At 39.4% G+C, this 23,294-nt stretch overlaps 1 protein-coding gene across 1 annotated transcript; it reads right to left on the bottom strand.

Annotated features, from left to right (window-relative positions):
* Positions 1 to 459: 459 nt before the first annotated feature.
* LOC131632955 (uncharacterized) lies at positions 460 to 1,395 on the bottom strand. Its single transcript, XM_058903666.1, has one exon. It carries the CDS (start codon positions 1,393 to 1,395, stop codon positions 460 to 462), a length of 936 nt encoding a protein of 311 aa, XP_058759649.1.
* Between the last annotated feature and the right edge of the window lie 21,899 nt (positions 1,396 to 23,294).

Raw genomic sequence — 23,294 nt, 5'->3', positions numbered from 1 at the left:
TTACCAAAAAGGACATATGGCTTGTAAATACACATGCTTCCATCCATTTCATCCACCTCTTTCCAAAACCCATTCTCTTCACTAAGTACCTAAGAAAATTCCAAGAAACAGAGTCGCATGCCTTCTCAAAATCGACCTTAAACAATAGACAACTTCTTTTCTTTCTTTTAGTCCAATCAAGGATCTCATTAACCATTAGAACTCCATCCATCATGTTTTTACCCGGGACAAAAGCAGTTTGATTAGGAGAGATGAATTTCCAAATCACCACTTTGATTCTAGTAGCTAAAAGCTTCGCTAAAATCTTGTAAATACTCCCCACCAAGAAAATTGGGCGATACTCATACAAATTTTGAGGATTTTTGCTCTTAGGAATCAAAGTTAGAAAAGAGGAAGTTATAGCTTTCCCAAGAGTACCTTTAGAATGGAAATCATTACAAAGAGCCATTGGATCCCCTTTTAGAAAAGACCAAAATCTCTTGAAGAACTCAAGAGTGAAACTGTCTGGGCCTGGACTTTTGTTCCGTCAAACGACCAAATAGCCTCCTTAACTTCTTCCTCCGAAAACGGCCTCTCCATTTCCATTGATTCATTTGGCAGCAAAGAATTCAGACTAATCCCATTAAGCTCTGGCCTACAACCAACTTCCTCCTTAAATAAATATTTGAAATGAGCATAAATGAAGTCTTTAACATCGCTAAATTCTTCCAATATGCCCTTATTTGAGCCTATAGAACACAAAGAGTTTATCCTCCTTCTCTCCCTCATATAATTATGAAAAAAGCGGGTATTACCATCTCCTTCGAATAACCAAAGTTGTCTAGATTTAAGCCGGAGAATACTTTCCTTTTTGTTAGGATTATCCCAAAAATCCGTCATCGCCTTTGATCTCTTCAAAACCACCTCCTCTGGAACATTACCTGCAAAATAAACAAACAAGTTATCTAAAAGTTGCATCTCCTCCCCGACTTTCTCGATGTTAAGGTCAATCCAACCATAAACCTCTTTGTTCCACGAAGATATCCGCTCCTTGAGAACTTTCAACTTCTCTACCAAGCAAAAATCACCTCTCCCCTTTTTACTTATGGTTGCCCACTCCTTCTTCACAAAAGAGGAGAAATCTTCATGATTGAACCAAGAGTTGTTGAATTTAAAAGGTTTAGGTCCCCAATTCTTTCTATTATCTTTCAACCAAATCGAAGCATGATCGGAAATGTCCCTTTCTCCAATAATTTGTCCTTCCAACTTCCAATCTTCTATAAAATCTTTTGATAGAAGGAATCTATCGATCCGACTCATAGCTTTGCCAATGCTATTAAACCAAGTGAATTTTCCTCCTATTGTTTGAAGGTCCACCACCTCCATCTCCTCTATAAAACCAATGAACTCCAACATCTCCTTTCTATAATTCCTAACGGATTTACCTACCCTTTCCTCCAACGAAGAAATAGAATTGAAATCTCCTTTTTGCACCAAGCTCCCTTAGCACTACTCTTCTTAAACTCCACCGTCCTCTTCCATGACTTCAATATACAATTGTTATCACATGAGGCGTAGACATTGATGAAGTAGATCAATTTTCCTTCCTTTTCCACACAAAGACCAAGAAAACCTTCTCCTATAAAACTATAGACAAGATTAAAGAGATCCTTCTTCCACATAGTTAATAAGCCTCCCGACGCACCAACCGCATCCAAGTAAGACCATTCCACCATATCATCACCCCACAAATCTCTAACTACACTATTGTCCAGACCATTCATCTTAGTCTCTTGTATGAAACATATGTCAACCTCCCCTTTTAAAACGTAAAATCCCACTCTCTTTCTTTTTGCTCTATTTCCACCTCCTCTCATTAAAAAACTATCATTTGATAACCATATTGTTTGTCCCCTTTGATTGTAACTCCAGTTTTTTCTCACGCTGCTCCATCTCCCCCAACTTACTAATTGGGTCAAAAACATTAGACACATTTTTTATACCCATCCTATTCATAGAGTTACAAATTCCTATCGAAGCCTTGTTCAACATGCCATTAACTAATCTAGATTTACAATTTCTAACCTCAGAATGAGTCAGGGATTCGTAGGTTAGAGGTAAACCCCCAGATAGATAGTTATTTCTGACAAATAAAGAATTAGAACCTAGTTGAGGAAGATTAAGATCCTGTCGATTTGGAGCACAATTCTCTGCTGGGTAAACATAATTATCCATAACGATCCAAGATGAAGGACTTCTCTCATCTTCTTGCGCACCTTGTTAGAGTTTTTCTACTTGCAGTACAGATCAGACACCCCTACCTTCTTTTGTATCTTTTGTTCTGAGTAAATAGTCTCCTATACGTTCTTGACATCTCCTGCATCAGAGCCCTTTTGTCATTTCCTATTCCCCTTAACGAACACTCCAAGTGATCAATTGATGGGCCTTGTCTAATAGCTTCTATTGGGCCTTTTATTAAAATACCGGAATTGCTTTTGAGAGGCCCTTTGCAAAGAATAGGTGAAGTGGCCACCTCAGAAGGTAAAACTACAAAAATACCTACGGGACCCACCTTGTTTAGAGAAGCCTCCTCAACCTCGTTAGGAATTATACCAACAGACTCTAGGCTACAGGCTACTCTGCTCAAAGAGTAGGAGGATATATTGTCTTTGCTGCTAGAGCTTACTGAACAAAGAGGTATTGTTTCCTTAATAGCTGAACAACATTTAATGCCCTCATCACTCTCGATCTTCGAGCTCCCTTTTACCATCCCTTCAAGAAAACCCCCTCCATGCTTTCCTAGCTTGTATTTGTCCTTTTATGAATTGCCTTCTACCTCCAAACCTCAAAAAACACCCTTCTCCACCAACCCTTCCTCTCCCCTTTGACCAAATTCTGAGTATGTTTTGCTACCGGAGATGTCTGAAGAAACGTAGGATCCACCGCCTGATTTTTCCGATTCCTCCAATTGGACATGTGTTTCCTCTATTAGCATAATGTTTACCCAGTTGCCATCGAGACAAACTGCCACTTTATTTCTCATAGGTTCTAGGTTATCAGTAAATACCATGATCTTATAACATCTAGTCTATTTTGTTTTTGCTTAAGACTTTCGTAACTCACCACTCTTCCAATATCCGATAATAATGTCTCAATAAGTTTCTCGTTTCTCACATAGCAAGGAATTCCATAACACGATATCTACGCCACTCTAGCACAATCCACGCCCTTTCCTTCCAGTTTCTCACCTCCTTGAACCAGTGATTTTTTTACTCTCCTCCATCCTCCAACAAAGTTTTTAGATCCCCCTATACCGTCTCCTTTAACAGACATAGATTAGGGCCCAATGGAGTGGCGCTGACGGTAGAAATGCCTTCTTCTAGTAAACTCTGATTGACACCGTAAGCAAGACCTGGGGCATGAGTGATCACCACCTTAGTCTTGATATAAGTAAGCTTCTCCTTCGCACTGGAAACATAGAAGAATGATTAGCTTGCCTCCTTCGGATCCATGGAAGCGTTATCGATTTTGCCCTTCAATACCTCCGTGAACCTTGTTGACAGCTGCAGAATTTGGATAGCGGTTGCTCTTCCACATTGTTTCCTTGTTCTGGGAGTTACCAGCATGAATATTCACACTTATCTCCTTTCTTTTGATTTTGGATATATTTGCTTTCAACTTTTTCCCTTCCAACCACACATTATCCAACTTGACCTCCAACATTCTGACATCATCACCCTCAACAAATCTCACGAAGCCAAACCGCAAGCCCCTCCAATCCTTCTTTGGTGGAATGACTATTTCCTCTACCGTGCCAAATTCCTTGAACTCAAAGAATAAATCTTTTGCTCTCCATTTTTCTTCAAAGTCTGTTATGAAGAATGTTGTGGATGCCCAGACTACTCCTCCTAAATCATTTCCCCATATGTCCCATCTCTTCGTTCCAATCCCTCTTCCTTTGTTTCTAACTAGCTTGGACACCCCCTCCATCGGATTTTCTTTTTTGTGCCATTCACAAAATAGACAAGATCTAGACCCTAGCACTGTTTCTCTCACTAAATTTCTCTCTCATTTTTTTACAAGGTAAAAATTTTTGTAGGGCCCTATGACGTTGTTGTTAGAAATAGTTGTTTTTATTTCTGCTTGATTTAGGAATAGTTGTGGATGAATATTTGATATTGTTGTCAAACTTTTGTTTGATGTTATCTAGATAATGTTGTCAACATTTTCTTGGAACATCTAAATAGTGACTTAGCCAAAATAATGTTGACAATGCTATGAAACTCATCCATTTGGGATATCATGAACCTGCAATGATTTGTTCTGATTAATAACAACAAGAGTATATAGATAACTAGTGACAAAATAAGGTAATTACATTCACTTGATGAAGGTCTATGGTATCTTCAACCGAATATCTCAAAAGTTTGATTCAATTCAGAAAAACATAAACATAATAGTTAAATATTGTGTTTAATTTTACAACACGATAGAGATTAAAAAGTTGCAAAAATACAGCAAGGAAACATCTAATTAGGTTACCTTTTCTTCAGTGTCATTGTTCATGTTGTAATTTCTTAGCACGTAGACGTTTTGTTTTAGGGTAATATAAATACTAATTAGACACAAAGATACAACGATATAAGAGTCACAATACTCCAAAATATGTTTATAAACCTAACAATACATGTTAACGGAACATTACGAAGCACCAGGCAAACCTAACAAGCATTTATCCTAAAGAAACAATGAAATTTCTATTGATAAGAATATTTTCTCTTAAAAACTCAAGTCAATAAGTAAGAAACTTCAAAATCCCAATAACAACATAAAATCATCCATTAATATAAAATTTTGTGACTCACCTAATTTAATCAAGGAAATCAAAGTTGTTGAAAAGGAAAAACCATCATTGACAAAGTACCAATGAAAATGCACCATTGAAGATGAATAGAAAAAATTCATCTTCAGAGTCAGTTACAATGAAGATGCACAAGCTGTTTCCTGGAGGAAGTAGAAGCATTAGAGATTGTGGCTTAAGATTTAGTAGAATATGGAATAAAGAACTGAATATATATATATATATATATATATATATATATATATATATATATATATATATATATATATATATATATATATATATATATATATGGGAAAGGTTAACGAGTAGCTGAGCGGTGGCTAGTGTCAGATGAAGTTTGAAACCCTAATATAATGTGAAAAGTTGCGAGCCAGGGTTTTATGTTTCTATATGCAGAACATTGTTCCTCTTGGCAACGAAAAATTATTGAATAATGAGAAAATTAGGGAGTGGTGTACTCGTTTGAATAGATTTAGTAAAACGTGTAGAAGGCACATGCTATATTTATGGATTCTTAATTTTACACCAAAAATAAAAAGTAAGAGAAATTGCAGGAAAAGAGAGAAGCAAATAGATTTGATAAATTTTAAATAGTTCATAAATACTCTCTCTAGGTTTGTTTCCACCGGTATGCCTTGGGAGCAGGTTCAGAGGAAGCATTTCAAGAGCATTCACCCTAAGTGGGACATTTTCCCTTTCAACTGGAGGTCGAAGAAGGATGAATCTAGCAAGGTGGTTTCTGTGTTTTGTTCTAACTTCTCCGATAGAGTGACAGCGGAAGATTTATTTCAGCTGTTTGGGTGCGTCGGTAAGTGTGTGGAAGTTGCTATCTCTCCTAGGAGGAACAAGTGGGGGAAACGATTCGGTTTCGGGAGGTTCCGAGAAGATGGAGAAGCGAGGTTGCTTGCGTTGAGATTGGATGCGATTCAGATTGACGGCGTGAAGATTCACGCAAACATTCCGAGGTTTGAGAGGAAGCCGTTAGGACGTTTGGAGGGGGACGGTGGAGTCGTTGGGTCGGTTTCGCCTTCGGGAGAGGAGGGGTCAAAGTTTCAGCAGTGTTTCGCAGGAGGCAGTGGTAGTGGAGGCCTTGTGGGCAGGTCATTTGCGGAGGTGGTTGCAAGATCCTGTGAGAAGGGAGATTCGGTCTTTAACGTGATCGAGTACCAGTCGGATGCATCTCTGAAGGAGTCGCTGTCTAGAGCCTTTGTTGGTGTAGTGGCTAATCCAGGAACCACTTATAACGTTCAAGACCACTTTTTCTCTGAGGGTTACTTTCAGATCAAAGTCACTCCGATGAGGGCGAACATGTGTCTCTTAGAAGAAGCGGAGGAAGGAGAGATTGTGGCTCTGATTAAGGAGGCTGAATCATGGTGGAGGCAGTGGTTTGTTCTGATTAGACCATGGAATGAGATGGATGTGGACAAAGACAGAACAGCGTGGATTCGTATCTTTGGTGTCCCTTGCCACGCTTGGAAAATTGATTTTTTTGAGGATCTTGCGAATTCTTTTGGGTCGTATATATGCTCTGACGAGACTATTCAAAATAGATCCGGTTTGGACGTAGCCAGAGTGTTGATCAGAATTCCGGTGGATTACGTGGTGCCGGCGTTCATTAAAGTCAAGGTGGATGGAGTGATATTCAGACTGCGTTTAAGAGAAGAGTTCACTTCTTTATGTAAGGTGGTGAGCAAGGAGGCTTTGTCTGACGATTCTGAATCTGAGGATTCCGTTTCCATGGGGAATGTTTCCTTTAGTTCGGATGATAGTGGTGAGGCAGGCGGTTATGGAGGTAAGGTCAAGGGTGATGAAACAGTGAGGGAGTCTCCGAGAGCATCTGAGGGGGGTAAGGAGGTTTGTTCAGCGGATAAAGGAGAAGAGGGAGTCCCGAGGCAGTGTAAGGTCTTTTCAGGGAATGATGAAAAAGGGAATGAGTCTTTATCTTTTGACCAGGCGGTGTTAGCAGCAAAAGGGAAACTTTGTCCTTCTGTTGCGTGCATGGGGAGTATGGAACAGCCGTTTATTGAGGCTACGTTGGAAGTAGGTGGGTTTAAGGAGTCAGACCTTGGTTCAGAAGTGGGATTTAAATTCAAGGAGGGGCCCACACGTGAGGTGGATAAAGGCAAGAATAAGATAATAAAATATAAAAGGATGGGGGGTAAAAGTGGGCCGTTGAAAAAGAAAAGGGGGAAACCCAAGTGTGGGTTAATGGCCCAATTGGAACGGAGGGGAAAAGCGGTCGAGGGCCCTATCACCTCAGATCCTATTTCCATTTTTTCAGAAGAATTGAAGAAAGGTGATTTTGAAGGAGGCTCTCTGCATTCCGGCACGGCATACGGGGTGCAATCGGAAGACTCGTTAATCTGTAGAAACAACAACAGATTGAAGGAGAATTTCGGTTCCTCCGTGGGAAAGAAGATATGGAAGCTGCTTTCTGAGTTGGGGGTGGAGAAACCTGTGGATTCTGAAGACTGCATAGAAGAGTTAGAAGAAATGGAGAGGGATACCTGCGGTAACAAGGAGGTTAGGAAGGAGCTTATCAATCCGTGCCCATGATCATAGGAACTCTTAACATCAGAGGGGGTGGTAGCAGTGCTAAAAGAAGAAGAATCAACAGTATTATTAATAGAGGTAATCCTGATATCTTTTTCTTACAAGAGACTAAAATGGAGATCATTTCTGTTTCCATGGCTGGTTGTTTTTGGAGTAATTCGTGCGTGGACTTCTCTTTTATTCCTTCGATTGGGGCAGCAGGGGGTATTTTGTCGTTGTGGAATTCTAATACTGTGAACGTGTTGTCTAGCTTTGGTGGAAGGGGTTACTTAGGCTTGGAGGTTGTTTGGAGGGATAAACATTATTATGTCGTGAATATTTATTCGCCTACTAATCTGGACGAGAAGAGGATTTTATGGAAGAGGCTTTTGTTCTTGAAATCTATTTTTCTTGATGGAGAGTGGGTTTTGGGCGGGGATTTCAATGCGGTTTGTAATAGGAGGGAGAGAAAGGGAATTTCGGTCTTGAATTCGAGTATGGAGTGGTCGGAGTTTGAGGAGTTCATCCGTGAATGTGATGTGGAGGATGTTCCTTGTAAGGGCAAAAAATACACGTGGTTCGGAGGGAATGGGAGATCGAAGAGTAGGATTGATCGTTTTTTGGTTTCAAGTAATGTTGTTAGAGATTGGGGGGTGGTGGGTCAAAGAGTGGGGGATCGTGATATTTCAGATCATTGCCCGGTGTGGTTACTTTGTGATAAATCAAACTGGGGACCTAAGCCTTTCAAGGTCAATAAGGAGTGGTTTTCTAATAAGGATTTCATTCCTTTTGTGAGAAAGGAGTGGCTTTCTATTAAAGTGTTCGGCAGGGGTGATTATGTTCTTAAGGAGAAATTGAGAATTCTTAAAGAGAAGTTGAGATGGTGGAATATTAATATTTTTGGTAAGTTTGATTTGGAGGTGGAGGAGAATGTTCGCATCTTAAACGAAGGGGACACGGAAGTGGGGGAGGAGGACATTTTGGAAACTAATGAGGTGTTGGATAGGAAGAGAAGGGCTTCTAAGGATATTTGGATGAACTTGAGAATTAAAGAAAATATGCTAATCCAAAAATCTAGGATGAGGTGGTTAAATGACGGTGATGCTAATAGTAAGTATTTCCATGGAGTGATGAAAGCTAGAAGAACTCACAATTATATCGGATCGCTTGTGACCGAAAATGGAATTTTAAACTCGGTTACGGAGATTAAGGAGGAGGTGAAGAACCACTTTAAGAGGAAGTTTAAAGGGGACGAGAGGTCGAGGCCGGTGTTGGATGGTATTTCTTTCGATGTTTTGGGAGAGGAGGATAGGGCTTTTATTGAGAAGCCTTTTGAGGATTGGGAAATTAAAGCGGCAATTTGGGATTGTGATGGTTTGAAGAGTCCGGGCCCCGATGGTTACTCTTTCCTTTTCATTAAAAATTGTTGGGATTTTATGCAACGGGATTTCTTTAATTGTTTTCGGAGCTTTCATAGGGAAGCTTTATTGTCAAAAGCTATATCATCCTCTTTTCTAACTTTAATTCCGAAATCTTCCAACCCTTTGGGTTTGGATAACTATAGACCGATTTGTTTGGTGGAATGTGTCTACAAAGCAATTTCCAAATTGTTGGCTTCTAGGTTGAAGTTGGTCTTGGGTACTATAGTGGCGAAGTGTCAAAGTGCCTTTGTTCCGGGAAGGCAACTCCTTGACGGTGTTTTGGTGGCTAATGAGGTGGTGGATATGGCTAAGAGAGAAGGGAATGGGTGTCTTCTATTTAAGGTAGACTTTGAAAAGGCCTATGATAAGGTGTCTTGGAACTTTCTTCGATACTTGTTAAAGAGAATGGGTTTCGGGAACTTATGGATGAAGTGGATGGAGGCGTTGATTTTCTCTAGTAAGATGTCGGTCCTTGTGAACGGTAGTCCTACGGATGAGTTTGAGGTGGAAAAGGGATTAAGGCAAGGAGATCCTCTTTCTCCTTTTCTCTTTGTCATAGTGGCGGAGAGTTTGAGGCGGTTGGTGGCTAAGGCGGTTGAATCGGGAGATTATGTTGGTTTTAGATTGAAAAATTCTTGTTCGGTAGAGATCCTTCAATTTGCCGATGATACTCTCCTTTTTGGGGAAGGGAGTTGGAGACAAGTGTGGACTATAAAGGCCATATTAAGAGGTTTTGAATTGGTGTCCGGGCTAGGGATTAATTACCATAAAAGCAAGCTAATTGGAATTAATATTGATAATCATTTCTTGGATTATGCTTCTCATTTTTTGTCTTGTAGGAGAGAGGATAGCTCTTTTGTCTTTCTTGGTATTCCAATTGGTATCAATCCGAGAAGGATCTCTTCTTGGAATTCTATTGTTGGAAAAATCAAGTCGAAGTTATTGGATTGGAAGGCAAGGTTGCTATCTTTGGGGGGTAGATTAACCCTTCTAAAGTCCGTTCTTAGTAGTTTGGCCATTTTTATGCTTTCTTTTTATAAAGCGCCGAAGAAGATTATAAAGGAAATAACAAAAATTCAAAGCAACTTTCTTTGGGGGGGAGGAGGAGATAGGAAGAAAGTTCATTGGGTGAGTTGGAGGAAGTGTTGTTATCCAACCGAGAAAGGAGGATTGGGTTTAAGAAGAATTGGGGACTTCAATTTAGCTCTTCTTCAAAAGTGGAGATGGAGGATTCTTGAAGGTTCGGATGCGCTTTGGTACGATGTTCTAAAAGCTAGATATGGGGATATTAATCTTCAAGTAATGGGTGCGACGGATATTGATTCTAAGAAGGCTAAAATTTTGTTTTGGTGGAGGGATATGTTATCGGTGGATAAAGAGTACAAAGACAAGGTGTTCTCCAATAATTGTAAGTTTAGTGTAGGAGATGGTTATCATATTTCTTTTTGGTATGCTTGTTGGTTAAAGGATATTATTTTAAAAGATGTTTTCCCGGTGGCTTTTTCTTTATCGGACATGAAATATGTTTCTATTGCTAGTATGGGAGGATGGGTGAACAATGAGTGGAAGTGGGGAGACTTGGGGATTCGTTTGTATGGCGAAGAGGAGGAGGGATCGGAAGTGCAACAGCTGCACTTTCTGCTCAGCTCTGTGCGGCTGCAGCAGAGTCAGAATAGGGGCAGCGATTCTGTGTCTTGGAACGGTGGGGAGGAGGGCGTGTTTTCGGTGCGAAGCTGCTACTTGATGTATGACAAATTCCACATCCCGGCCGGTCCTTGTGTGGAGTTTTCGGAAGTTTTTTCTCTCATTTGGAAAGCTTTGGTTCCGTATAAAATTAAATGTTTTGGTTGGAGATGCTTCTTGAATAGATTGCCTACTATGGAGCAATTGGAAGTTAGAGGTTTGTCTTTTCCCAATCTTTCCTTATGCATTTTATGTGAGAATGAGAATGAATCCTTGCATCATATTCTTCTTTATTGTCGGGCATCCAAGCTTGTGTGGAGGGATATTGCCGTATGGATTGGGTTTGATTATCATGAGGAGGTTTCTATCCTTGGAAGCTTTTTGAGATGGTTGGTTTATTGTAAATCCAAGGGGATGAAGAAAGGAAGGGAAGGCATGGTGTGGTTGGCTATATGTTGGTCTATTTGGTTAGTTAGGAACAATTTTATTTTTAGAGGGGAGAATTGGAATATTTTAGATATAGTTTGGAGCATTAAGATTTTAGTTTGGCGTTGGTCTTATATCGGGAATATTAACCGTACCAAATACAACTTCTATGAGTTCAACAAAAATCCTTTGTTGTATTTATCTTAATTGTATTTGGAGTTTAATCTTCTCCGATTCGGGCTTTTTGGTAGCCTTTTGTAATGATTGTAAGAACTTTTGGTTCTTATCATTTTAATTTATCCCTTGTTTATTAAAAAAAAAAAGTTCATAAATAATAAAATATATTAAGTCAATACAAATGCTCTTAGAAGATATGAATAAGTCAATGGGTGTCAAATTTTTAATGAGTAGAGACTTGGCTCGTTTCCTTCACTAGCTTTTTCTTAAGCTCTAACTTGACTTATTTTAAATTCCCGAACAATTCTATCCAACTTGTTGAATTTATCTTGTCTGTTTCATGAATTTATAAAAAAAATTTGAGGTCTAATAATTTTTGTTATAAACTTGAAATTTTAAATTAAAATTTTTTCAAAAAAAATATTGAAATAAAATAAAAGTTATAAGATCGAAAAAAAATAGAGAACTAAATATTTAGAGCAAGTTTTTGCACTAGCAATTGGAGTTTTTAAGACTTTACTATATATAATATATATATATATATATATATATATATATATATATATATATATATATATATATATATATATATATATATATATATATATATATATATATATATTTCACCTCCTTTAGTTTCAGCCTTCTAATTATTACCAATCCTATCTCTGTTTTCTAAACCTTTAATCGCCTCAACCAAAACATCCTTCGAAACCCCTCCCTCCACACCATAAGCTGATGCTCTGTCCCACAATTTCGAAGCCACCTCCTCTCTTTCCTTAGTCCAAAACCTTTTATTATCTTGCTCTAGACCTGTATTCAAAATATCCCCACAAACAGAATCAACCGAAAGAAATGGTCCAACCACAAGAGCGGTTCTGTCAGAGTCAAACTCACCCCCACCATGTACACCAGAATGCGAAATCCCTTTTTCCTTACAGAATGATATGAATCCCTAGAGACCACTGGGCGCCTAAGAGGTAGGAATGAATTACTAACCTCAATAGGAGAGGAGTGAACCTCCTGATATGCTTCCACTCCATTAATGTCTGGGCAAGATGCCACATCTGAAGAAGTATATGGCTGTTGATCCATCTGTTGCGTTTTAGAGGTGATCGAAGGAATAAGAGAAATAGGTAAGAAGCATCCTTCTTCATCTGGTGCCGCATTGGTACTCTCAGAAAGAAAAGAATTTCTGCTCGATTTCTGAAATAGTTTAGTTCCACCACCCGTTGGGTTCAAAATAGTCTTAGGTTTAGAGTGACCCAACTCCCACACGGCTGAATCAAAACAACCCAACTCCATCGAATTGGCCCTTCTAATTGGGCCTAAAGCCCATTTCTCCACACACTTGATTGCACCCGGTCCAGATAATTAAAGTCCAATGAGATGGGTCCCACGAAAACCTCCTGACTAGACTTGGAAACCGTGTACCCTAAAAAATCCTTTGACCTCTGAAAAGCTGCTTTGTCTTTACCTAAGATTTTGCAAGGAAAGTTGATATTTGGAACAATAATATCCAGTGAATCAGAGTCCAAAAGCATGCAATCTGTCCCATCCTTTTTTCCAAGAGCCACCGACAAGTCCCTATCAGCATTTAATATACATGTAGTTGCCGAAATATCGACCGACAATCGTCCTCCGCCCCTTCTCCGTTCCTTCCTCCCTTTCCGAGCTTCCACCACCATCTTCTTCGTCTGAGCTTGTTTCCGATAGGAAAGCATTTGAATCCCCAGAACCAGACGCAATGATTCCCAAAGGTCCCTGATCATCTTTAATCAACTTCAGTCTAACCATCGTGCCATTGATTTTTATGCACAACAATTCATCAATCCCCTCCGCATACCGGGTTCTAATCATTAAGCGAGCAACATTTAAACGAGATTGGTTGACAGTTGCTTCATCAGCACGAATAAATGATCCCACCGTTTTGGATAAGAAAACAAAGATCTCATCGTTCCAAAAATGAGCTGGAAAACTAAACACCCTCACCCAAGTGACTCTTTCAGAGTCAAAAATTTCTGCTTCCCATCGTTTTACCTCCGAGAACCATTTATCTAGCCATAGATTCTCATTTGAAATCATATTTTCAATCGCTCCTTCTTCCCTATCTTTCAGGAGACACAGATTTGCACCTAAAGGTGAAACCTTAACACCAAAGAAACCTTCCATATCAAAGACGTCTTGAATATTGTAAGTCATTCCCACTTCTATGACTTTCCCAACGAATGATTTAGAAAATATCTACACAACAATAGTGGAATCAAAATTGAATTCCAAACATGGTGGAGAAACCAACAAAGGACTTTCATTGTTTTGAACCACGGTTGCATAGGATTTAGCATCCTTCAAACTCCCATCAAAAGTTAAGGCATAGTTAACAAGCTTTTGTGGTTTCACCTTGGTCAGAAAATATGGTTTTACATTACCAAGATTTGATACCTTCCCCCTCTGGAACCGAAGGAGATTAACAAACGGTTTGAGATTGCAAATAAAAATGTTTTCAAGTTTTAGAGCCAATTTTTCTGCATCCATTATATCAAAGAACCAAACAAAACCAATTTTTTTTCGCGTTTGCCTCTTCTCCCCGGGACTTGTTTACGGTGATTTCCGGTAAACAACCGCTAGTCTTCCAAACTATAATAAATATGATTCGGTTACTCGCAGGATCGACTAGATTGATCCTAGGACATAGTCAAAAAGGTTGTTATTCATGATAGTTTGAATTATGTCTATGGTTGGCTTGTCTCGAAATAAGAAATACTTAATCAAAGAATAAAGATTAGCAATCACTTTGTTATACACGTAAATATAACATCAGCGAAGGGCAAGATAAAGATAAAATATAGGACAAAAACTGTAAATTGCAGGAATCTTAAAGTGCAGAAACTTAAATGCTTCGAAACTAAATAGAATGAAAGTAAAGAGTGCAGGAACGTAAAGAACAGAAAGTAAACGAAATGCAATAATATCAAAAGATACTTGAATAAAGAAAGATACAAATGTATTTAACATGGTGTTGGTGTCATACGTACATTTCTCAGCGAAAACTCGTTCTCTTAACACTTGATACTTGAGCAATATGTGAGTGATTTGTACAAAATGAACACACGGAATCCTAATGCTAAGACCCTTATTTATACTAAATTTGACCCTAACGGTCCTACACTACTCTGATTCCACGTTACTCATGAGAATCCTTAGGATGCCATCTGTCTTTGTGCAATTATATAAACTACTTCGAAATTCAAATCCTCCCGCCTGAATCCTCTTTCGACGCGTGGCAACGTAATCAGAATCGAGAATGCCACGAAAATACGCTAAGCTTCAGTACTTTACATATTTCGTAAAAACGTTTAAGTCCCAAAAGATGATTCTTTTCGAATTTAGCTTCAGTGCTAACTGTCTCCGTTCCAACTTAAACCATCATTCTCGAACATGGCCATTAGTAGCCATTTTTTATCTCAAAGATGGTCATCAGTAACCATCTTCCTTCGAATTTCAAACCATCGAAGGATATTCTTCCCAAACAAAATCTTCAGATAACAAATTTCCCCCGATAAATGCCTGTTTTGAAAACAAGAGAAATAGGCGTTTCTTGTTATAACGAGATTTCGTTTTACTTACTTTTTAGAGTTTCAAGACTATTGACTGACGTCATAATCATTTATGACTCTGTTTCCAAAACGTCTTGTCATTTTCAAAGATGTCTTCTCATAACTTACATTCCCACGTTCTGGTCTTACTTCATGATCATTACTCCTATATACTAGGAGTAAAGCTAATAATTATTCGACCGCCGTTGGATTAAATCAACGCCTGCTGCGTGTCTCTTGGCTTTTACCCAAAAGATTTGGAAGGGTTTCCGTTAAACCTTTAAATACTTGAACTTTTATCCTTGCATAACTTCCACTTCTATTTCCTCATTCTCTCCACAGAAAAGAACATCTTCGGTTACATTCAAACCCATTTCCCAAATCAAACTTATCCATGGCGTCTTCTTCAAATGTTCTTCAACCTGTTCTAAAACTTCAAAATCCTACGCGGACAGGGAATCTAGAACACATACCCAGTCCAAATACTGCAGAGGCGCGCGCCATCTATGCTTCTCAAGTAATCATTCCCTTTGAACTTTCTGGAAAAACTCACGCCTTCATGGGTCCTTTACCAGTTGAAAATAACTCTTTGAATAAATTATTTCCTGCTTATTATAATACTAGGCCTTTAGTTAGCAAGAATAAGATAGACGATGAAGGTCACCCAGTCTCAACTAACCCTGATAGCCCAAAAGAGACCTCAACTGAAACTCCTTTGGCCTTAGAGAAAATTAGGTTAAACTATGTAACCAATTTTGTGAAAGTCTTTAGGTCAATCTCATTAGCAAAGGATCCTGAACTGTATTATGCTTGGCTAACGAAGGTAGAAAAGCAAAAAACGCCCTTCTGGAAACAACTAGGGATTTATGATTTAATCCTATTATCCAAAACGGGTTTAGAATATAACCAAACCATGTTAGTAGCGTCAGTTTACTTTTGGGATGCTTCTCACAATACTTTTCACCTTCCATGCGGGATGGTTACCCCTACCCTCTTCGATGTAGCTGCCATTACAGGGCTTCAACCAACTGGGGAAACCTTCGACCCTAATTTCATGGATACTGACACCATCAATTTTAATCAGGCAACAGTCACCTATACTGCCTTCATTCAACAATACCACAACGAAACTGACCCAAGCGTTTCTGACGAAGAACACATAGCGTTTCTAGCACTTTGGCTCTCGAGATGCGTCTTTTGCTCTAGGTCCATACAAGTGGCAAGAAGATATCTTTGCATGGCTAACCAGTTAAATGCTGGAATAAAGTTAAACCTAGGCCAGTTAATTCTAGGATTTCTCAATGAGAATCTTGGTGAAGCAACAGACCTCGTTAAGAACTACAAAACAGGATCTCTTCTTTTCGCTGGTCCTTTCTGGCTGTTGCAACTATGGCTTAATGCCACTTTCGAGGCTCACCTCCCATATAGAAATGTTGTGGACGAAGAAAGTGCAGCCATAAAGGATCGAACAGTGGAAGGAACAAGATTGGCTTACCTAACTCCAAAGGAAGAAAGTGGCAAACTTCGTGAAACCTTCCTGACATTCATAATGATGTTTGCTGAACGTCATCAATTCACTCCTTCTATGGCTCCATTCGTACAACGTAAGGTGGGTCCCGAATGGTTTACTCGAGAATTTCCAGCAACTTCTTCTAATAAACAAACTGAATCTATGACCATCTGGGAAGCTTTCCTCACCCCAAAGCTGTTATATCACTAACTTCAATCTCCAAAAAGTCATTGTTGTCTCCTCTGCTATCAACCAAATATGGTTTCAAGTTAATTTGGGCTGGTTCAACTCAAACCAAAGTGTTTGTATGATAAAAGGAATCACATGTGTCTACACACTTCGCATCTGACAGAAGATGAATATGAATCAAAAATCTCCCGATATGTTGGCATCACCACTTTGTCTCCCGTTTCCTTCGAGCCTGCTTTTTATTCTGCCATAGATTTTCTCCACTTCCTAGTGCTGATTTTGGGGTGGCCTTAAGCTCTCCTTTTCCAGACTGGTTTGTGTGTGGGAATCTCTTAAAAATTCTTCAGGAAGAATCTAAAAAACGCGCTGAACGAGTGGTCCCGACTAAGCACACCTTGGATACTTTCAAAGGACATCTTCATATAGATCTTAAGCATGTTCGCGTTTTGACTCCAATACCTGAAGGTTGGGGTTTAGACAATCCTTCGACTAATTCCTCCTTTTTCATTGAAATACTGATTTATATTTTGTTCACAGCTGTTGCTCGAAAAAGGCAAATCAAAGAAGCCCCTGTACAAAAGAGTTCTGGAACTTCGAGGAATACTAGGGCGAGTGGAAGTGACTCTGTCACTACTGGCAAGAAGCCTACGGTACATGGATACCTTATATTTTAGCTTGTGAAATTTAATGAATGTCACTCACTTGGTTTTAATATGTACTTCAGAGCTCGAAACCTCCAGCGTCTTCGAAACGAAAAGTCCCTTCAACAGCCGACTCGGACGATGAAGATAAATCTCCTCCTCGCACCAGACAAACAATATAGAAAGGACAAAAAGCTACCACCCCTTCATCCAAAGGAAAGGGATCTGGGACTTCGAAGCTCACCTCTTCGAGTGACAAGGTATCTTCTGAGGACTCGCCCTTGAAAGCTGCTAGAACTATCCCCATTATGGAGAGTCTTAACTCCAGTCCAGACAACATTCCGACCAAGGTATTTTGGGTTTCACCATTTAACCACTTCTTTACATTCTAATTCTATTGATTAAGCTTACATTTTACCTTGTAAATGTAGGATGATGCTGGTACCCCGCTACTTCTGATCTCTAAGCCTCAAGTTTACACATTGACCTTGACAACCTTCGAGGTACATGTCCTCTCTTTTGAATGACAGCTGGACTTTTCCGCCCTTTCCTCCGTTTTGATCGACTCTAACTGTCCATTGCAGGTGTTTCTCAACACAAATCTCATGTGCTTTCTCCCGTTCTCGAAGACACTCAACCTCTTGCAACCATTATTCCGACTGCGTTTGTTGAAGAAAGTCATTCAAATGATGAGTCTCCACCCATTCATCAAGATGAAACTATGGAGGAAAATCCGCAATGTTCGAATAGTGGTAACGCAGCTGGGCAACCAACTGGCAGCGAAGACACTATATCTGAACAAGATGCTGCAGAAGAAACTTCCAAACTGGCTACACCCGGTTCTAATGAAACTTCCAACCTTGGGACTACAGTCACTCTTGTGACTACTTCGAAGCAAGCCCCTGCGATGCCTACTCCCTCAGAACTAGAGCAACTCAAGAAGACTGATCCTGTGAGCTTCCTCAAGACCATGATGAGTGTTGATTGTGCTTCGTCCCTTGGAACTCCTTCGACTGTCTTGGCAGGTGCTGCTGACAAGGATGATATTCCTAAACTCCTTCATCAGATAAGAGAAAGGTTCTTTGAAACCAACCTCGTCGAAGCTCTCAGCAAGGATTCCACCAAATATTATGGTCTAAACAACCTTCTGAAGAAAGTGGACCTACTTCTTGTTCCAGTGGAAGTCTCAGAAGTAATTGTTTTATTGAGTTCTCTGATTGAACAACTCCAATCTAATCTCCTTCGAAAACGGGATGTTGACGGACAACTCACAACAAAAATGACTTCTCACAGTTCTTCATGGGAAGCTGCTAACGATGCAACGAAGAAGGTTGAAACCCTTAAGCTCGAGCGTTCGAAGAACCAACGAGAATATGAAGAGTGTGAGACCAATATCAAAGCCTGGAAAAAAAGAAATTGAGCAACTCAAAGGGAAGATAAAGGATGCCCAGTCTCGTCAGGTAGAAATCCAGAAAACCAATCAAGATGAATTAACTGAAGTGGCGCAGTCAGGGATTCGACACTTCGAGACGGCACAGCAGCTAGTGCCAGAGATCGAAGAACTGAAAAGACAACAGGCATTGATCGAACGTCATATGTCCTTATGGGAGATCCAGTACTTGAAGATAAAAGATAACCTTCCCAAAGATTTTAATTAGTTGCTTCGAACCTTGTACTCCCTTTTGTGCTGCGTACTTATCTTGTTTTGTAATCAAATTTCTCCAAGAATATATATATATATATATATATATATATATATATATATATATATATATACAAATTTATCTTTCAATCTCCCCACATATTTTATTTTGCAGTTGTCATAAGTAATGCCCCAGCAATTTTCTAAAACTTGCCAAAATATACTTTTTCACTGTCACAGTAATTTTAATAAATGTAAACCACGTGACATGATTACCCTTCGCAGCCCTTTGCGCCTAGACTTGACGTTTCTACTACCCTTAGCCGTAACCATCATTGAAAGATGACGTCACCTTTTTCAAAACGTCTATTTGAGACGTCCGTGCATCAGTTCTCATCATGATTACACTTCAACTTCCAAGGGCGGGACACGGCGGAAGCCATAACTTCTCTTTGGAATACCAAACGCATTCCAATCAAACATTAAAAATGAACCGTTCCTTTGCTGCCCACTTATTCTATATAAAGGGTTGGCATTCCACTTCTTCCTTCACACTTTCTTCAACCTCTTGCCCAAAATTTCGTTTCTTCTTGCATTCTCTCAAATGCAGAGTCAGATAAAACCTTTTCCAATCCTTTCTTCTCCAAATGGCACTACCCCTAACTTACGCTAACATCAGGGCTTGCATCAAGAAAGAATTCAAAATCTCTAAAGAAGAACTTGATGAAAACTTTATAAGCATCAGCGCCCTTTTTGCTAACCAAGAGCTTGATTTTTACCATGAAATATTGGAGGGATCTGTTTATCCCAATATGTTAGCAGACTTTTGGATGTTTGCGTCTCTGCGCATAGATCCGGAAGGCAGAACCACTATCGTCTCTGAGGTTCGAAGGGCCCATATCACTATCACTCCCTCCACCATCTCCAACCTGCTGAGATGCAATAACTCTGGAGAGACTTTTGATGACAATACCTTCAACATGACCACCCATCATATGTTGAGGACTCTTATGGACAATTATCCTTTCAGCGCCAGGGTCATGAGGGTTTGGCACCAGCTCCTCGTGGGCAACTTTCGTCCACGAAACCATGATCAAAACAGCATCATGGTGGAGGATTTGGAGTTTATACTCTGTGCCCTCCGTGGGAAGAAAATTAACTTTCCTCTGATGATCTTCAAAGGACTTGTTGAAGCAGTTTCTATGGCTGCTGCTCGGCAAGGTGTAGTAACATGTCTTCCATATGGAAGACTCTTGTCCTACATGTTCCTTAAAAAGGGTATAGTGAGAAGGATGCGTAGATCTGGATCCTTGGACATGTTCGAGGCGGAAAGCTTGCCTCTGCTGTCCCTAGAGGGATTAGATCAAAGGATCAACTAGGAGGTGGGTTGTTTTAGGCTTCATGTTTTGAATTTTTGTAATCCTCAATGTACTTGGGAACCACCTTCTCCCTAACGAATGTACTCCTTTGATATTAATGAAAAATATTTTGACGTTTCTTTATCTTCTTACTGTATTTACCATGCATGTTTGTTTGAACATACAACCATTTTGGTGTTAGTTCAACCATTTTGGCCTGCGTAATATACTTCTAATATCTACGTTTTTGCAAGAATCTTTACTTCATGCATGCTTGGTTTGTATCTTTTCAGATACTTTCCATTTACCTTTAAAATTCTACGATCTTCTGCCAATTCTTCTATCTCATAAGCGTTATTTGAGAACACTTTCAAGATTCGAAAAGGGCCTTCCCAATGTGGGGACCATTTACCTAACGCCTGATTCTTTCGATCTATAGGTAAGATAACCTTCCAGAATAAGTCATTATTGATAAACGTTTTACCTTTCACCTTTTTATTGTATGCTCTGGACACTCTTTCTTTTTGTCTCTTTATCATCTCCAATGCTCGAAGTCTGTCTTCGTCCAAATCTACTAATTCATTCATCATCAATTCCCAGTAAGTGTTTGGAGGAATCTCTGCTTGTCTTTGTATCCGAACTGACTGCATATATATCTCAATTGGGAGTACTGCATCATGTCCAAACGTCAGTTGGAAAGGCGTAGTGTTTGTAGCTTCTTTTGGAGATGTTGGACAAGGCCAAAGTGCTTGGTCCAAAGTTTTGTGCCAATTCTTGGGTTTTTTCCCTACATGTTTCTTTATAAGACCAATTATTATCTTATTTGCTGCTTCGACTTGTCCATTTGCCTGAGCATAGTAAGGTGTGGAAGTAAACAACTTGAACCCCATTTTTTTGGCGAAATCTTGCATCTTTCGCCCAGTGAATACTGAACCTTGATCTGTGGTTATACTTTTTGGGATTCCGAATCTGTATATAACGTGTTTTTGAATAAACTCAATCACAACCTCTTGATCTACATTCGCAAGTGGTATCGCTTCGACCCATTTTGTGAAGTAGTCTATTCCTACCAAAATATATCTTTGACCTCTAGAAGACTTGGGGTGAATTTCTCCAATTAAATCTAATGCCCAACCTCTAAAAGGCCATGGTTTTATTATTGAACTTAACTCGTTTGCAGGAGCATGTTGAATACCTGCATGTTCTTGACATTCTTGACATCCCTTTGCAAATTCTATGCAATCTTTCAACATAGAAGGCCAATACATTGCGTATCGAAACAAAAGCCATTTCATTTTGTGCCCTGCTTGGTGCGTGCCACATGCTCCGCTATGTACATTTGAGAGAGCCAAATATGCTTCTGCTTCGCCCAGACACTTTAATAAAACTCCTTCGGGAGTCTTCTTAAACAACTCATTTCCCATTAAAAAGTATGATAAAGCTCGATATTTTACCTTTCTATCCGTGTCTTTCGAAGGATCTTTTAAATAGTTCACAATTGGACTTCTCCAATCTGTGTCTGCTAAAGAGTCTATATTCAAAACTTCAAACTCTTGTTTGTCGGCAAAACCTAATTGTGAATTCTCCAAGTCACTTGGGGAAAGCCTGGTAGCCATTGCCTTGCCTCTTACTTCGATCAGCTCTTCTAGTTTTTCTTTTGATACCCTTTATCCTGAAGCTAACTGTGCCAAATCATTTGCTTCTTGATTTTTCACCCTTGAAACGTGATTTAAATCCACGTACTCGAATTTTTTGAGCAGCCTATTTACTATAACAAAATACATGATCAAATTTTCTTTGATACATTTGTATTCTTTCGTCAACTGCTTAATTACTAGTTCAGAGTCTCCTTTAATTTCGACTCTAGTTGCCCCCAATTCTAACAAAGCATCAAGTCCAGCAATCAGTGCTTCGTATTCAGCTTCGTTATTGGAGCATAAGGGACCTTCAATCTTGTACTTGAGCTTTGTTGGAATTCCATCAGGAGAAATTATTAGTAGTCCAACGCCAGTTCCTTCTTTATGGGTTGAACCATCGAAGTATAGCTTCCAAGGCTTCAATTCTACATATTGTTGAGGGTTTTCAACCACTGCATGGTCAACAATGAAATCTGATACGATCTGACCTTTCATTGCTTTAAGGGGTTGAAATATCAAAGAGTACTCAGTAAGGGCCAACGCCCATTTGCCAATTCGACTATGCAATATAAGCTTTAATAGCATGTGTTTAATCACATCACAATGAGACGAAACATAAACATCAACTGGCTTTATATAATACTTGAGTTTGATACAAGAGAAATATAGACAAAGGTAGAGTTTTTCTATTGCACTATACCTAGTCTCTGCATCATTGAGTACTCTACTTAAGTAATAAATGGCTCTTTCAATGCCATTATCATCTTCTTGAGCTAACATGCTACCTATTTTATTATCTGACGCTGAAATTTACAGGCGCATGTGTTTCTTCCCATTTGGGGGAGATAAAATTGGTGGATGCATCAAGTATTGCTTTATCTTCTCGAAAGCTTCTTGATGTTAGGCACGCCATTCGAACTTTCCTTGCTTTAGTCGAAGTAAAGGAGAAAAAGCTTGCGTGCGTCCACTCAAGTTAGAGATGAATCTTCTCAAGAAGTTTATCTTCCCCAGTAGAGACTGTAATTCTTTCTTCGTGGATGGTGGCTTTGTTTCCATAATAGCCTTTGTTTTATTTTGATTAATTTCTATTCCCTTTTTGTGGACAACGAAGCCCAGAAAATCTCCAGCCTGCACAAAGAAAGCACATTTAAGGGGGTTCATCTTTAAGCCATGTTTTCTCATTCTCTCGAATGATTGGCTCAGATGGTCCAGATGACTGTTATCTGAAACAGATTTCACCACAATGTCATCTATGTAGACTTGCATGAAAGTTTCTATAAAATCATGGAATATAGAATTCATTGCTATTTGATAAGTTGCCCCAGCATTTTTTAGACCAAAAGGCATTACAACCCATTCGTAGGTGCCTATGGCCCCTGGGCAACGAAAAGCTGTTTTAGACACATCTTCTTCTGCAATGAATATTTGGTTATACCGAGAATATCCATCCAACATACTTAGATATTCGAAGCCTGCGGCTGAATCTACTAACATTTCTGCCACAGGCATGGGATATTCATCCTTAGGTGTTGCTGCATTAAGATCAGAAAAATCTATGCATACTCTTAATGAACCGTTCTTTTTAATAACCGGCACAATATTAGCAATCCATTCGACATACCTTGTAGTTCTGATGAAC

The sequence above is a fragment of the Vicia villosa genome, unplaced genomic scaffold, assembly GCF_029867415.1.
Source record: "Vicia villosa cultivar HV-30 ecotype Madison, WI unplaced genomic scaffold, Vvil1.0 ctg.001055F_1_1, whole genome shotgun sequence".
In the NCBI taxonomy this organism is placed as follows: domain Eukaryota; kingdom Viridiplantae; phylum Streptophyta; class Magnoliopsida; order Fabales; family Fabaceae; genus Vicia; species Vicia villosa.
Note: the sequence above shows the minus strand (reverse complement) of the source record. Positions and strands in the feature narration are given on the sequence as shown.

Coding starts and splice junctions, on each gene's coding strand:
- LOC131632955 (XM_058903666.1), bottom strand. CDS start 1,395: ATGTTGGAGTTCATTGGTTTTATAGAGGAGATGGAGGTGGTGGACCTT.